Source organism: Mauremys mutica, chromosome 3, assembly GCF_020497125.1.
Source record: "Mauremys mutica isolate MM-2020 ecotype Southern chromosome 3, ASM2049712v1, whole genome shotgun sequence".
Taxonomy (NCBI): domain Eukaryota; kingdom Metazoa; phylum Chordata; order Testudines; family Geoemydidae; genus Mauremys; species Mauremys mutica.
The window spans coordinates 131,057,105-131,073,008 of record NC_059074.1 but is presented as its reverse complement, the minus strand read 5'-3'; the positions used below and the strand labels follow the sequence as shown (position 1 = coordinate 131,073,008).

Below are 15,904 nucleotides of genomic sequence, written 5' to 3'. Positions count from 1 at the left end.
GGGTTTCATTCTTAGGCAATAAATAATAGAGCCTTTTGGGTGGTGGGGATATGAAGAAAGGATCTAAACTATAGTTGAAGAGTTTCCGATTATTTTTACACAAACATTATAGCATCAGCCATTTAAACAGTTAACATTTGTAACAATTACCACACAGATGCTTTCTATTCTAAATGGAGAGGGAGACCATGGTAATCTCAAGTATCAGTGTATGTTATTATTGGCAAATGCTGACTTTTTAATGACAATCACTGTGTCCCTACAAAATGTATAGATCATCTTTCATAAACAAAAGCTGGCAAATCACATACTGATAATCAAATCTGAAAAGAAGTGACTAGGAGATTGCATTCTTCAAAACTCTCTTTTTGTCTTCAAATAAAAACTTCTAAAGGTCAGTGAAGCATAGAAAATGCAAATCAGGCCTGTGAACATAAAGAGCATACTTAAAAGATAATGAGGAAAGCTAAAGCATGCACATGAGCAACTGAGCCTTCAACTCCCCTTTGTCTGTAATGAGATTCACACTACCCCTGGCCAGTCATCACTGAGATAATCAGCTGGATTACAGCCAAGTCTCTAATTGCTGCATAGAAGCAGTATGCTGTACTATCAGTTTGTTTAATTCAGCAAGAATGCCTACAAGCTACATTTCCCCCCCACTAGTGGTTTTTGCCACAACTTTACTTTTCTTCTTACCTGTAACCATTGCTTTTCTTGAAGAAGCTGGTTTCTTTTTGTGGTTGAAACCTGTATCATCTTTTGGTAAGCAGGACTCAAAAGCGTTTGCTCGTTTTTTTGCCAGAGCTGCGCTTCTTCACTTCCAACCCTTTAAAAATGACAAACATTTATATTTAATGTGACTACCGGGTATTCAATTCTGGAAGACTGAAAGGAAATGTACCGTGCCACCCTAGGAGTTGTGATGGCCCATCATCAAAACAGTGTCTTAATCTTTAAAACAACGTTATTTAAGAAACTAGAGTGCTTTTTCCTTTACCCTTCCATATTCCCCTTATTTTACCAAACACTGACTGTTTTTACAGCATCTCAAAGGAAAGAGGAAGACGATGACTTGTATAGCTTCAGGCTTCCCCCAGCTATTTCATTTTTCAGTATATTCACTCATCACTGTCTTGGATGAATGGCTGGAGGCAAACTAAGGAATGCAATTTCCCATCACCATTGAGAAAATTATTCAGAAAGGAAATTTAGAAATTATCTGGAGCAGTTTCTGAGGCTTCTGTCGGCTTTTGGAGATCACACTAGAGATCAGACAGAGTCTGTGCTGTTTGATGCCAACTTTGGCCCCTCTCCTATATAGAAAGCTCTTTCAAATTTACAGTCAGTGGGACTCTTCACAGTAGTAAGCACTATGCTCATAAGAAATGTTTGCATGATTGGGCCCGAAGGTAATCAATACAGTACATTAAGTGCCAAATTTATAATGGGCATCTCAAAATGAACCTGCAAATAGTGCAGACATGTTTTCTTATGTATTTCCCTACATTTGTGCAAGCAAGCGAGTAATGGCACTTCTCTGTCCATTTATGCATACAAGTATATATGGGTTTTCCATAAATATTACAGGTGCATTTTTAACATCTCACTGAAAAACTGTGGTCCCAAATAAATACATCTATCACGGACAAATTTTCAAACATGACTTCTTAAGATAAGCCTGCAAAATTTACTTAGATATCTGTTGTACATAATACAATTAACTTGACCACGTGATTATTGTCTGCATGCATAAATGAGTATCTTGCACACAGAAAAGGCAAATCATACCCATTTTGCAGACACATCTCAGGTGCAACAGCAGCAAATTCACATGGCTATGTTGCTGCCATGATTGCATGTAGAATGGACTTCCATCTTGAATGGCCTCTTGTAAATCCTCCTTCAGCAATAGTCAGCATGGGAGATTTTAGGCTTACGTCCTTCAGAAATGCATCTTCCAACCTCATTCATAGTCGGCCTCGTGCTCTACTTCCTTCGGTAAAAACACACCTTCTTCTGCACACTGGACATGACCCCACCTTTGCAGTCATCTTGTTCTGAACTGGTGCAAAACTAGAGCTTCCCAGATTCATCTAAGTGTTCCCTTGTTTGTGACAAACCATTGGATGTTAAGAATACGCTGTAACTTTGACACTGAAAACTGTCTAGTTTCCTCTCCTCAGCTGTTTTTAACAGCCTTGTTTCTACTGTATATAGCACAGTTGTCATCACTACCACGTTGAACACTTGTATCGCGGTTATCACACATACATCCTGCTGCCCCAACAGCCTTTGAAGACATTTAAATGCTGCTGACGGAAGACTGATCTGATGTGTGACTTCTTCGGATATAGAACATCCTGTTGTCAATTGACTATCCAGAAAACTATTCACCCATTCAACATCAATGCCATCTACATGCAGTGCCTGTAGGTTGTTCATTTCCATTTTATAGCTTTGGTTTTATTACCATTGATCTTAAGTCCCACAGATTTTTGCAGTTTTCCACAGCTCTTCCAGCACTAGCTATAGTTGGTCTGTAGTTTCTCCAAGTAAGGAAACATCATCCTCTAACGATAAATATTTAAGCTTCATACCTCCTACTTTGGCTTCAATCACCTTTATCATCACATAGTCTATTTAAACATTAAATAATGTAGGTGAGAGAATGCATCCCTGGTGTACTCCTTTTTCTACTTAAACTAATCTATAATATAACCGTAGATCCTCACACAGCTAAAAGTACTGTGGTACAGTTTCTTCACTAGGCACACCAAGTCCTGAGGCACCCCATACTGACACAATAGTATCCACATTACTGATCAATTCACCAAGTCAAAAGCAGCTGCAAAGTCTATAAACACAATGTTAACTTTCTTTTGTCACTCTATTTGTTTTTCAGTAATATTCTACAGAGCTATTGTCACAGAGTTTGGGGGAGACAAGGCCCTGCACCCCCGGCTTCCTGCGATTCACCATGACTCTCAGCCAGCCAGTAAAACAGAAGGTTTATTTAGACGACAGGAACACAGTCCAAGACAGGTCTTGCAGGTACAGACAACAGGGTCCCCTCAGCCAGGTCCATCTTGGGGGGCCAGGGAGGCCAGAGCCCTGTCTGGGCTCCCCTCCATTTTCCCAGCCAGCTCCAAACTGACAACTCTCCAGCCCCTCCTCTCGCCTTTTTCTCTTTCCAGGGCCAGGAGGTCACCTGATCTCTTTGTTCTCCAACACCTTCAGTTGGCACCTTTGCAGAGGAGGGGCCCAGGCCATCAGTTGCCTGCAGACAGGGTGTCAGCCATTCTCTGTGCAGGCACCATCACACTGGCCCTCTCAGGCTCTGCAACAATCACACCCCCTTATCCCACCACCTAGAGACTTAAGAACTGCATAGGGGAAACTGAGGCACCCACACAGCACTCAAGAGAAAACATTAAGAACATTCCCACTTCATCACACATGTATAGCATGGATCTTAGATTGACTTGTATGGAAACCACAGTGGTTGTCTTTTTTTTGGCTGGCACAATATATCAGTTAGTTCAGTAGTAAGACCATGAACACCCTCCCCCTCGGACTAACAGCAGCATTATTTCCCTACAATTTGAATAAACTGATGACCCTCTTTTTTTTTTTTTTTTTTTTGATGATGGCAGCCCCTTTTCCAATCTTCTGGAATGCACCCGGTTTCCCAAACTCTTAAGACAACTCTATGAAGCCAGTGAACTAAATCCAGGCCACCAACCTTTAGCAGATCTGATGGAATATTGTCAAAACAAGGTGCTTTATCATTTTATAATTGTTTGACTGAAAGCATCACTTCCTCTCACATCACCAGCTTGTTTTTTGCTGGACTCATTTTTTAATTAAGTTGTTTACATCTTGGTGGGGATCTGTTCATTAATTCACAAAAATGCTCATGCCAATGCATAAATTGGGCACCAAAATCCTGACAGTATTCTCCATTTTTCTCTGTAACTGACAGAAGTCATGAGAATGGATGTCCAATTAGGACCTTCAGAGTCTCAAATATCTATTTCTTATCTTGTCTTTCAGAGGCTTCCACAAAGCACTGCACCATACAATTCCACCACTGGTGCACTAAGCCATTGGATTCTTTGTTCCTAGTGTAGGTCCCAAGCCCAGATAAAATGGGAGGATGGCCAATGGCCTGATAAGCTGCTCCTGTAAAACATTTCTGGCTTTGATGTGCGGAAGAGAAGGACATAGAACGTCAACAGTTTCATCTGCAATTCACACGGAACCAGACTTCAGGATTCATCTAAATAGTCTACTACATACAGACGAGTCAGACCGTGTGATGATGTTTCTTCCATAAATATTATAATATAATATATAGAGATATACCTATATCATAGAACTGGAAGGGACTCTGAAAGGTCATCGAGTCGAGTCCAGCCCCCTGCCTTCACTAGCAAAACCAAGTACTGATTTTGCCCCAGATCCCTAAGTGGCCCCCTCAAGGATTGAACTCATAACCCTGGGTTTAGCAGGCCAATGCTCAAACCACTGAGCTATCCCTCCACCCCATCTCTATATACCAGAGATGGAGAGAAACATCTGATAGAAAGGTGGTAAATCCACTTCAGCAACGACATCAGTATCTGAGGATGGGATCACGGAATGTTTATCATTAATAGTCATCAGAAAAATGACTCAATGATATGAGTCAACAGTGTGCCCTTGTTGCCAAGAAGGCTAATGGCATTTTGGGCTGTATAAGTAGGAGCATTGCCAGCAGATCGAGGGACGTGATCATTCCCCTCTATTCAGCATTGGTGAGGAAATGGAGTACTGTGTCCAGTTTTGGGCCCCACACTACAAGGAGGATGTTGAAAAATTGGAAAGTCCAACGGAGGGCAACAAAAATGATTACGGAGCTGGAGCACGACTTGTGAGGAGAGGCTGAGGGAATTGGGATTGTTTAGTCTGCAGAAGAGAAGAATGAGGGGGGATTTGATAGCTGGTTTCAACTACCTGAAAGGGGGTTCCAAAAAGGATGGATCTAGACTGTTCTCAGTGGTAGCAGATAACAGAACAAGGAGTAATGGTCTCAAGTTGCAGTGGGGGAGGTTTAAGTTGGCTATTAAGAAAATTTTCACTAGAAGGGTTGTGAAGCACTGGGAAGGTTTTCCTAGGAAGGTGGTGGAATCTCTTCCTTGGAGGTTTTTAAGGTCATGCTTGACAAAGCCCTGGCTGGGATGATTTAGTTGGGGATTGGTCCTTCTTTGAGCAGGGGGTTGAACTTGATGACCTTCTGAGGTCCCTTCCAACCCTGATATTCTATGATTCTCTCCTGGCTGAAGAACCGAAAAGGTTGAAAGCTGATATAAGAAGCACACAGGAGACAGGGTGGAATTTGAAAACCACGAGCACAGCTCTGATTCATAGTGGGTCAGACTTTTTGATTGCTGGATGCCCGCAATACATCTGATAGGCACACTGGTGTTGCTCTGGTTTTGTCCCCGAGGACAAAATCTGTATTATTGATTTGGCAGGTTTATTCTCCACACCTGATAGTTGCTATTTTCAGTATGAAGGTAGGACGTGTGGTATGCTCCGCTTGAGGCAAGCCCTGATGCTGAAAAAGATGCTTTTATGCCATGTTAGATGACACTGTATCTAATACATCACCCCAACTTCATATTGCCACCTTCGGAGATATGAACACAAGAATTGGCCATGACAGAGTTAGATTTGAAGGGGTACTGTGACCACACATCTTACTGGAAAAGAAATCGATAATGGTGTGTGTCTATTAGGCCATATGTAAGAAGCAAATTCTATTTTTTACAACTACCTGGTTTCAGCACAAGAATTGCCATATGTATACATTTAACTATCCATCGGGTGACAATGTAACCTTGGATTACTTCTAGTTCAGAAATTCTTGACTGAACTCATCCGAGAGGTACATATATTTAGAAATGCTAATCTTGCTCCAGAAACTGATCAATGACTCTTAATAGCAACAATGATGTTCCATTTAATAAAGTTCCAGAGATGGATATCTATTGCATCAAAAATGCTTCAATGGTGATATGCTTTGTGATGAAGTGATTGCTAATAGTTACCCAGTAGCGATTTCCAAAAAATATTCTACCATGGAGGAAGAGTAGACTTTATTTCGGGAGTCTATCACAGAGATTGCTGGAGAACATATGGGATTAAAGAGAATGAAAAAGCAATGTTGGATTACAAATGATACCAAACAGAGAGAGAGAAAAAGACACGTGGTGCAGGATGGATGCAATACAACATCAAAGTTAGTGAAGAGAGAAGGAAATGGGTAATTAAAAAAAGAAATGTTTTGAACAAGCAGTCAAGAGGGCCTGTTGTAATGATGCTTTTAGGTGCATCTGAATGCCTTTTTTGTTTCATAAACATTAAGTAAAAATAAACACATTAGAAAAGAATCCCACATCACCGAAAAAGTCTAGCTTTAATGTAAATATCAGCAAGAATGCAAGAACATAAAGTTCCATGGCCATTATATACACGTACTTAGGCAAAAACAAAATATGAGAAGCAACCATCTATGTGTAGCATTTTAAAGTGCTAGACCATTAATGTGTATGTGTCTTACACTGATTACAAATCATTACCTCCTCACCAGACAAACTGTACAGGATTCCTAGAAGCTCTGAAGTGCTCTTGTTTTTGCTAAGTGACATTTCATACAGCTCTCACAAGGGTTAAGATTTCTGACTGGCTGGTGAAGAACCTACAAACATGCCACTGTAACAAGGGTTATTCTTAAAGTGGCACCATCAACTTGGAAATCACATTTCCTCTGAATATCCTGAATCTGTTCTTGTGTTACTATGAGTAACTTAAAGCTAGTGCCAGCCAGGATTTTTTTTTTAAACAAAAAACTTATATCAGAAAATGTGAATTTGTCAAAACCTAAAATTTTCCAAGAAATATATTAATTCTGATGAAGTTTTTGTGGAAAAGTTTTCTCTGATCCAGTGTGGAATTTCTCATCAAAAATTGACCACAGACCAACTAACCCCAGAATAGCCAATAGCTTTGTGGTTAGGGCACTCACCGGATCTCCCACATCCCTAATCAGCAAGCTATGGCTGTTCTGGGTTGCGTGTTTCTCTCTTGCTCCTCTTTCTCTCTCTTTTTTTTCCCCCATGAAAAATTCAAAAGACCTTGATTTTATTCCACTATGGAACAAAAACAAGTCTCAAAACTTCAACATTTTTCACAAAACAGATTTTTTTTCCCAGCTAGCCCTATTTAAAATATTACTGTGCCTAAAAGATTTTTAAACACCTTGCAGAACCTGAGGAAGAGTATGCTCTATCAGCAAAACAAAGAAAGTATATACAAAGTGCTGTCAAATACAAAAAAGGTGTTTAACAATAAAAGCAATACCCAAGCTGAATCTGAAAAGACAGCAGAGAGTCGTGTGCACAGAGACAAGTGTGAAAAGCAAGAACTAGGTCTGACTGTGCTTGGTACTGTTGCTCTCAGACCTGCACAAAAGACACTTCTAGTCTTCAGCAGGGGAATAGAAAAACCCTCATGGACATTTTTTTTTTAAAATACTCAGGACATACAATTTAGAGGGTGCCCCATCAGAAAACAAATCTCTTATAATTAATCAGTTTCCAATAATTCAAGTTGACAGTGTCTCTCAAAATACAAGAATAGTTTATAACAAATAATATGAGAGGTACCTCTTGATACAGCATTTAAGTATCTTGTATCCTGTACTTTGATTCATGGTTCTCTCACCCATACAATTGACAAAATGGCTCCCTTCTACCATACGAGACCACAAGAGGGAATCCTTATGGAGTATATTTCAAAACAAATCACATTACTTTATATATACAATAAACAAGAGCTAAAACAATTTTAAAAAAAAGAATATCTGTTTAGCAAAGTCCCATCATCTATATGTATTTTATCTAACACTCATGTAAGTCAACACAAGTATGCATAGATCAAATATCACACCATGGTCTTTATCAATGTGAGCTGTCAGAAACCAAGATTTCCCACATTAACGCCATAGCTAATAAATATCTAAGAAAGAACCTCCTTATTCGTAACGAAGCCATTCAGTAGCGTAACAGAAAAGACAGACTCAGAAACACAAATGAGAAAAAAAATGGGAGGGGGAAGAGATTAACTACTTCCCCAGCGTCATCTGGTGTATCTCAGATTCTCTGTGTCTTGCAGGTTGTTAGCTCTAGGGGGAGAGACTGATTATTTTTGTGAACTGCACAGTGCTCAGCATATTGCTAGTCCTTAACTAATAATGAATAAAAGTGGTTCCCAAGCTGGCAGGAGAATCCATGGTAGAAGTGATTTACACACTTTATAGTTAATGATTTTTCATCTCCCCAAAAGCGAACTGGGTTTAGTTCCACAGGGAGATGTAGCTCAGGCTGCCTTGCTGCTATATGTTTAAGTTGCTGTGCTAGGGTTCAAGCCTGTTCTCATTGAAATCAGTGGTAAAAGTCATATTGACTTCATTCATTCAGGCTCAGGCTCTAATATGACACTTTTCAAAGACCTGGAGAAAAGGAAAAATGACAACAGTAGGACTGAATTATTATTATATTCTTAAAAGGTGTAGTATCAATGCTCCAAAGCATTCATTTTTTGTTTAAAAATTAAAATCTAGCCATAACTTGTACCCAGTACTTCAAGAAAAACAGAAATATAGTTCCATGTCATAAGGCTCCAGTGAACTTACCGATCTCCAGCCCAGTACAACGCTGTTTGAACTTGTGCACTGAATCTGTCCAAGAAGCTGATAATTGAAGGATGCTTTGAAGGAAGCTGAAATTTTAAAGAATTCTTCTCTCGCTCCAGTTCTTCTAGTTTCCTTCTAAATTTATCAGCTAAAAACACAAAAGTACCAAAAGTTGGTATTACTTAACAAATAACAAACAGGGTTACATTTTTCTTGAAAGAAGTTAGTTGGATGGTCATCAAGAAAAGAGAAATACCATACTTTATCAAAAAGGGAAGTGTTTGCTACAGTAAGTCAGAATGTTTTGCTCTAAATTACTCAGATTGGAACTGGATAACATCAGAGACATCTACAATGTCAAACTATTTACTTCTGTTGATATACAAAGCTAAGCCTGCAGGACTCAATTGGGAATTTTAAATCAGTAAGCCTATACACTTGCAAGTGTATAAGTCAGTCTGAATCTGACCTTTAGATCTTCTTGGTTTTAAAAACCTATGTTAGTACTACATAAAGAGAACCGAAGAATACCCTATGATATTTTAGTTAACAGATTCAAACCTAAATTTAAACAGAAAATGCATATGTAGCGACAAACACTCAAACCCCAAAGCATAATATTAGATTTTCAGTAAATTATTTCTAGTTTATGAATCCAGAAAATGTGTTATACTGTAGATGGCAAATAAAAATAATAGTGCTACTGAGAAAGCATTTTCATTTTATAACTGCTCTATAACTTTATCAGCATAAAACATTTTAATTACCGGTCATTAATCTTTATTTGGTGTTTTTTCCTATGCAAAAAACAGGTGAACAGCCCAAAGATAAATAATTGATTTTTAGAATGTTTATTTTCTACCCCAAGATGTTTTGGAAAACACACTGGCAGATTCATATGAACAAAATAATTCAAGCATTGAACATCCATAATGATACTTTACCCTGCTCTGAAAGCTCTGAACTACTGTACAAATAGAGAAATCTTTAAATTTACACTTTCTGCCTACCATTGTTCTTTTTTAAATATTTTTGTAATTTGCTTTCCTCCCCCTCTCTTATTCTGAATACAATAATTTGTTTCCAGAATCATATCAATCTGGGCATGTTTTTTCTACTAACTAGTTTCAATTTCTGTCTGAACTAGATTAGCAGTTTACATTTTTTCATTTTAGTGAAATATATGTGTCTTTATGATAAACTAATATTTTATTGAGTTAGTTTCTGCTTGTGTTGAGAGCCTAATGTTGCCAAATATTTATTTTTATTATTTGTATTACTGTTGTGCCTTGAGGCCCCAAACAAGATTGAGGCCTCATTGTGGTAGGCACCATGCAGATACACCGTAGGATTGCAGTTTTCGAACTTTTTTTCTGACGACCCAGTTGAAGAAAATTGTTGATGCCCGTGACCCAACGGAGCTGGGGATGAGGGGTTTGGGTTGTGGGAGGGGTTCAGGGCTGTGGCACAGGCTTGGGGTGTGGGTGTGAGGGGTTCAGTGTGTGGCAGGGGGCTGTGGTGCGGGAGGGGGTCAGGTCTCTGGGCTGAGGGTGCAGGTTCTGGGGTGGGGCTGGGGATGCAGGGTTTGGGGTGCAGGAGGGAGCTCAGGGCTGGGGCAGGGGTTGGGGCATGGGGCACGGGCTTACCTCTGGCAGCTCCTGGTCAGCATCGCAGCCGGGGTGCAGAGGCAGGCTTCCAGCCTGCAGCAGATCCGGCTCTCACCCACAGACACCGCCCCCCACAGCTCCCACTGGCCAGTTCCCAGCCAACGGAAGTGCGGAGCCGGTGCTCTGGGAGGGGACAGCGCGCGGAGACCCATGTCCCCCCAGCCTAGGAACCGGACCCGCTGCTGGATGCTTCAGGGCACAGCGCAGTGTCAGAACAGGTAGAGACTAGCCTGCCTTAGCCGGGCAGCACCGCCGATGTGACTTAACGGCAGCGGTGCTGACCAGAGCCATCGCGACCCAGTCCCTTCCAGTTCTGGATCGCGAACCATGGTTTGAAAACCACTGCCGTAGGAAACAGTCCTCGCCCCAAAGAGCTTACTGCACAAGTGTGGGGGCATGATTCCAGAGGGAGAGCGACAGGTGTGCAAATACCCTGCATAGCATGGAGTTCAGCTCCACAGGGCCCTCTGTACTGTACAACTTAGGGAAGGGCAGGGTCGAGCACCCACAGCAACTCTTCTTCATTCGACTGTTTCTCTTCAGATCCTACCTGTACTTTATCATCTTCCATCCTCTCCTCCTTACTAAGATATAGAGAATCCCTATTAATAGATCCTCCCTTAATGGATGTCTCTCTCTGAACCATGTGCTCCTCCATAGTCAATAGCTTAACTGAGGGTATGTCTACACCACAGGTCAGCAACCTCTGGCACGCAGCTTGCCAGGTAAGCACCCTGGCAGGCCGGGCCAGTTTGTTTACCTGTCACATCGGCAGGTTTGGCCAATCGCGGATCCCACTGGCCGCAGTTCGCCATCCCAGGCCAATGGGGGTGGCGGGAAGCCAGGGCCAGCACATCCCTTGCCCGCGCTGCTTCTACCGCCCCCATTGGCCTGGAACGGGGAACCACGGCCAGTGGGAGCCGCGGTCAGCCGAACCTGCCGATACAGCAGGTAAACAAACTGGTCTGGCTCGCCAGGGTAAGTTTTGGTTCAAGGCTTTGTTGAAGATGGCCTGTCTCACCCACAGTCTCTGGAGGTGAAGGAAGCGCCATGCTCTTTCTTCCCCCACTTGTGTTTCCTGAAATACAAATTGTTCTGTTTCCTGCCATTCCTGCTGATCTATTTACTACTTATATGTAAACTGGGATGAACACACATTCCTTGATTTAGGATAGGCCTGTCTAACAACTTTTGCCTAGGCAGGGCTGTCCGGTTTTGAAACATATGCTAACAACATAATAGAATCATAGGACTGGAAGGGACCTCAAGAGTTCATTTAATGCAGTCCTCTGCACTCATGGGAGGACTAAGTATTATTTAGACCATCCCTGACAGGTGTTTGTCTAACCTGCTCTTAAAAATCTCCAATAATGGAGATTCCACAACCTCCCTAGGCAATTTATTCCAGTGCTTAACCACCCTGACAGTTAGGAAGTTTTCCTTAATATCCAACCTACACCTCTCTTGCTGCAATTTAAACCCATTGCTTCTTGTCCTAGCCTCAGAGGTTAAGAAGAACAATTCTTCTCCCTCCTCCTTGTAACAACCTTTTATGTACTTGAAAACTGTTATGTCCCCTCTCTCAGTCCTCTCTTTTCCAGACTAAAAAAATCCAATTTTTTAAAATCTTCCCTAATAGGTCATGTTTTCTAGACCTTTAATCATTTTTGATGCTCTTCTGAAGACTTTCTGCAATTTGTCCACATCTTTCCTGAAATGTGGCACCCAGAACTGGACACAATGCTCCAGTTGAGGCCTAATCAGCATGGTGTAGAGCAGAAGAATTACTTCTCATATCTTGCTTACAGCACTTCTGCTAATACATCCTAGAATGATGTTTGCTTTTTTTGCAACAGTGTTACACAGTTGACTCATTTAACTTGTGGTCCACTATGACCTCCAGATCCCTTTCCGTGGTACTCCTTCCTAGGCAGTCATTTCCCATTTTGTAGGTGTGCAGTGATTGTTCCTTCCTAAGTGGAGTACTTTGCATTTGTCCTTATTGAATTTCATCCTATTTACTTCAGACCATTTCTCCAGTTTGTCCAGATTATTTTTCATTATAATCCTATCCTCCAAAGCACTTGTGACCCCTCCCAGCTTGGTATCGTCTGCAAACTTTACAAATGTACTCTCTATGCCATTAGTTAAATCACTGATGAAGATATTGAACAGGACCCAGAACTGATCCCTGTGGGACCCCACTTGTTATGCCCTTCCAGCATGACTGTGAACCACTGATAACTACTCTCTGGGAACGGTTTTCCAACCAGTTATGCACCCAGCTTATAGTAGCTCCATCCAGATTGCATTTCCCTAGTTTGTTTATGAGACGGTCATACGAGACAGTATCAAAAGCTTTACTACAGTCAAGATATACCGTGTCTACTACTTTCCCCCATCCACAAGGCTTGTTACCCTGTCCAAGAAAGCTATCGGGTTGATTTGACATGATTTGTTCTTGACAAATCCATGCTGACGGTTACTTCTAACCTTATCTTCTAGATGTTTGCAGATCGATTGCTTAATTATTTGCTCCATTATCTTTCCAGGTACAGAAGTTAAGCTGATGGGTCTAATTCCCCAGGTCATCCTTATTTCCCTTTTTATAGATTGGCACTATATTTGCCCTTTCCAGTCTTTTGGAATCCCTCCCATACAGGGGATATTCATATTTTTACATATAATGTCACTACATACATTTCACTATGATATTATTGACCTGTGAGTTATTAGTTTTCAAATCATACCACACAATGCATATTTTGTACAAAGATTATTACAATGGTGTGCAGGGCATGAATACTGAGATTCTTAGCGTCACAGGCCCCAAATGATTACTTATGGTTTTTGTTCAGTGCTTGGCATCCTATGTCTTTTCAAATGTGCATGAAAATGAGACCATTTTAGTGAGTAAGTATGACAGGGTACAGACAAACTACCATGGCAAAGGAGGAGTTAACAACTCAGGCTTACACAGGTGCTTCAGGAGGGGGGTATAAAAACCAACTGTTTCAGGAACAGGCAGGGAGAGGCTATTGTCTAACCTAGAATTTATGGGTTAGAAACTTGAACTGATCAAGAAAAACACTGTTGTATTCCAATGCTTTAACTGTTGTTCCGTAACATGACTGGCTAACCCTGTGTTTTTGTGTCGAGTTGTTTCCACCAACCTACACTTACCTTCTTAGACCTCAGGATGTCATAGAGGTTATTTTTGGAAGAAATACAGATGAAGGAATTCAAAGGCCAATTTATTATCTCTGTCTCATTAATTCTCAGATGCACTATGTTTCATACTTGCAAGTGTACATGGCATTCAATTAATTTCTACTACCAGACATTTCAAAATACTTTGTTCTGATGTTTTATAAAAATGTTGCTGGCCTCATCTGCTGCTACTCTCTCAAAACCAAACAATCTTTTATCCTTTCTGTGTTAGTCACTATAATCCCGCAGTCTTCTCTAATCAACCTTTTTAAGGAACTTTTTTTTTTAAACCAGCCTATCCATCAGTTTATTAAGCAGCAAAATACAAACAGTAAAAATAAATCTTTTCTTAGGAAATGTAACGATATGCAATGTACATAGCAGCCAAGTTCTATGTTTAGTTATTAATTGTAATTGTTTATATTGAGCATAAGTATCCTTCCTGCAGTGATGCAAGCCAAAAATAAAGCAAATAGTTTAACTGATGGCTGGTAAAAAGCTATTGCTACCTTATATTTTATATATAGATGCTTTGAAATTGCATGTTAAGTACTTCAAAGTTGCTTCATTTAAAAACAGAAGTAAATGAACTGTTTACATTGCTATCACTTTAGGTAATCAACTGGGAAATTGTTTAGATCTGGAAAGCAAGCTACGGGTTATAATGACCATTATTTTGGTGCAGAATCTGTTAGTGTTTAGGAAATAGAGGCATTATCTCTGACCTTTATTTGGGATTTATTTATTTAAATATTTGAGTGTTTGTGTTTTCACCTTAACTCCTCAATTCATCAACAAGCTCTGGAATTCACCGAGGGTCTTGCTGGTGTTGCAATAAAAAGCTGAAAATGATAAAACAAAGCAAGGGAAAACGATTCCTTTACAGTACAACCATGAATTTATGCTCTGCCATCTGCTTCACAGACACCATCATCACCAAGGATAGAAAGTTCCCTGGCACCAAACTGAGGCCCTACATTTCAGAATGAATCATTTCTAGACCTCATTAGAGGATAAATTGGCAGGTTTTTGTGCAAAACAGGGCTTAAGATAATCAAAGTGGAAAGTCATCTGTCCTCAACTAAGATCTTGCTAAACTCACCTGCCTCAATTTGCCCTATCACTTACACTGGTGAGAATCGGGGGGGGGGGGAGGGGGGAGAATCAATTAAATCCAGTGGTGTTATATTGTTGCCATGATACCTGGTATCTTAAAGCTCCAGTCTTAAAGCCACATGATTATACAGAAATCCCAACTTTCATTTTAAAAATAGCATGTTTCTAGTTCTCAAGGTTGCAGAGAAAAGCTTAAAAACATACCCCAAATGCTGAAAAACCAGAAGTCAGACAAAAATAACCCAAAATTTATTATTTTCTAAAATGTCATGATTTTTAAGCCAATCACGTGATATTTTGGTGCCTGATTCATGATTTTTGTGCACCTGAGGTTAGCAATACTATATTTAAAACAAATAAGTAAAGAAGAACCAAACACACTAAGCACCTACTTTTCTGAATTCAAAGCCTGTATAAGTCTAGTGATTAAATACATTGAAAGCATGGAGAAGAGAATGGTATCTCAAACATCACAGGAAAACTAATGTTTTGTTTTCAGTACTGCTGGATTTCTGACTATGAAGGCGATATCAAATCCTATGGAATTTGAGAACAAGAGGACTGCAACTTTGCTGGCTCTTGATGTGACTGAAAATGTCCCTTTCACCCAATGGCATTTAAAACTCCTATCAACAGGAACCTGGAAAACGATAATCTTGTGACCGCATGCTCTCACTTGTTACATTTTCTAGTTCCTAAAAAACAGAGTTGGTGAGGCATAGCATTGCAGTCAAGTGCCATAGATTGGGAAATTGAGATGCTGGCTCTTGAGCATCTTAAAGATACTGAAGCAACTACCTCAGAGTTCAGCTGAAAGTAGTAGGGCCAAAATGTGTATATTGTTTCATAATCATTCATTCTGTGCACACTTTCTTATAGTAGTTTTATGTTAGAGCAAAGAATTGACCTTTTATTGCCACACCAACCTATGGATTTTGTGCTGTTTACAATTAAAGGAACAATAAACTGAGAAGGGATGGAAGCATTTTAACACAATTGCCCTCAACAGATGCTACAATTAAATCTTAAGAAGGATTAGGGGAAAAGCCTTTAGCCCTGAGTGCTTTACATCAATCACCACCAAAATAATGTAAATTTTGTTTAAAATATTCCAGACCCAATCCTTGGCTCCAGCCACCAGGCATACAATGCTGTGCGACCCTTTGCTATG

At 40.3% G+C, this 15,904-nt stretch overlaps 1 protein-coding gene across 1 annotated transcript in view; it reads right to left on the bottom strand.

Moving 5' to 3' along the window:
- DISC1 (DISC1 scaffold protein) overlaps positions 1–15,904 on the bottom strand; it is a 356,636-nt gene that overhangs the window by 250,253 nt on the left and 90,479 nt on the right. The window contains 2 exon segments of the mRNA XM_045011010.1: positions 700–829; positions 8,741–8,888. Of these exon segments, the coding sequence (XP_044866945.1) occupies positions 700–829; positions 8,741–8,888 (278 nt within the window).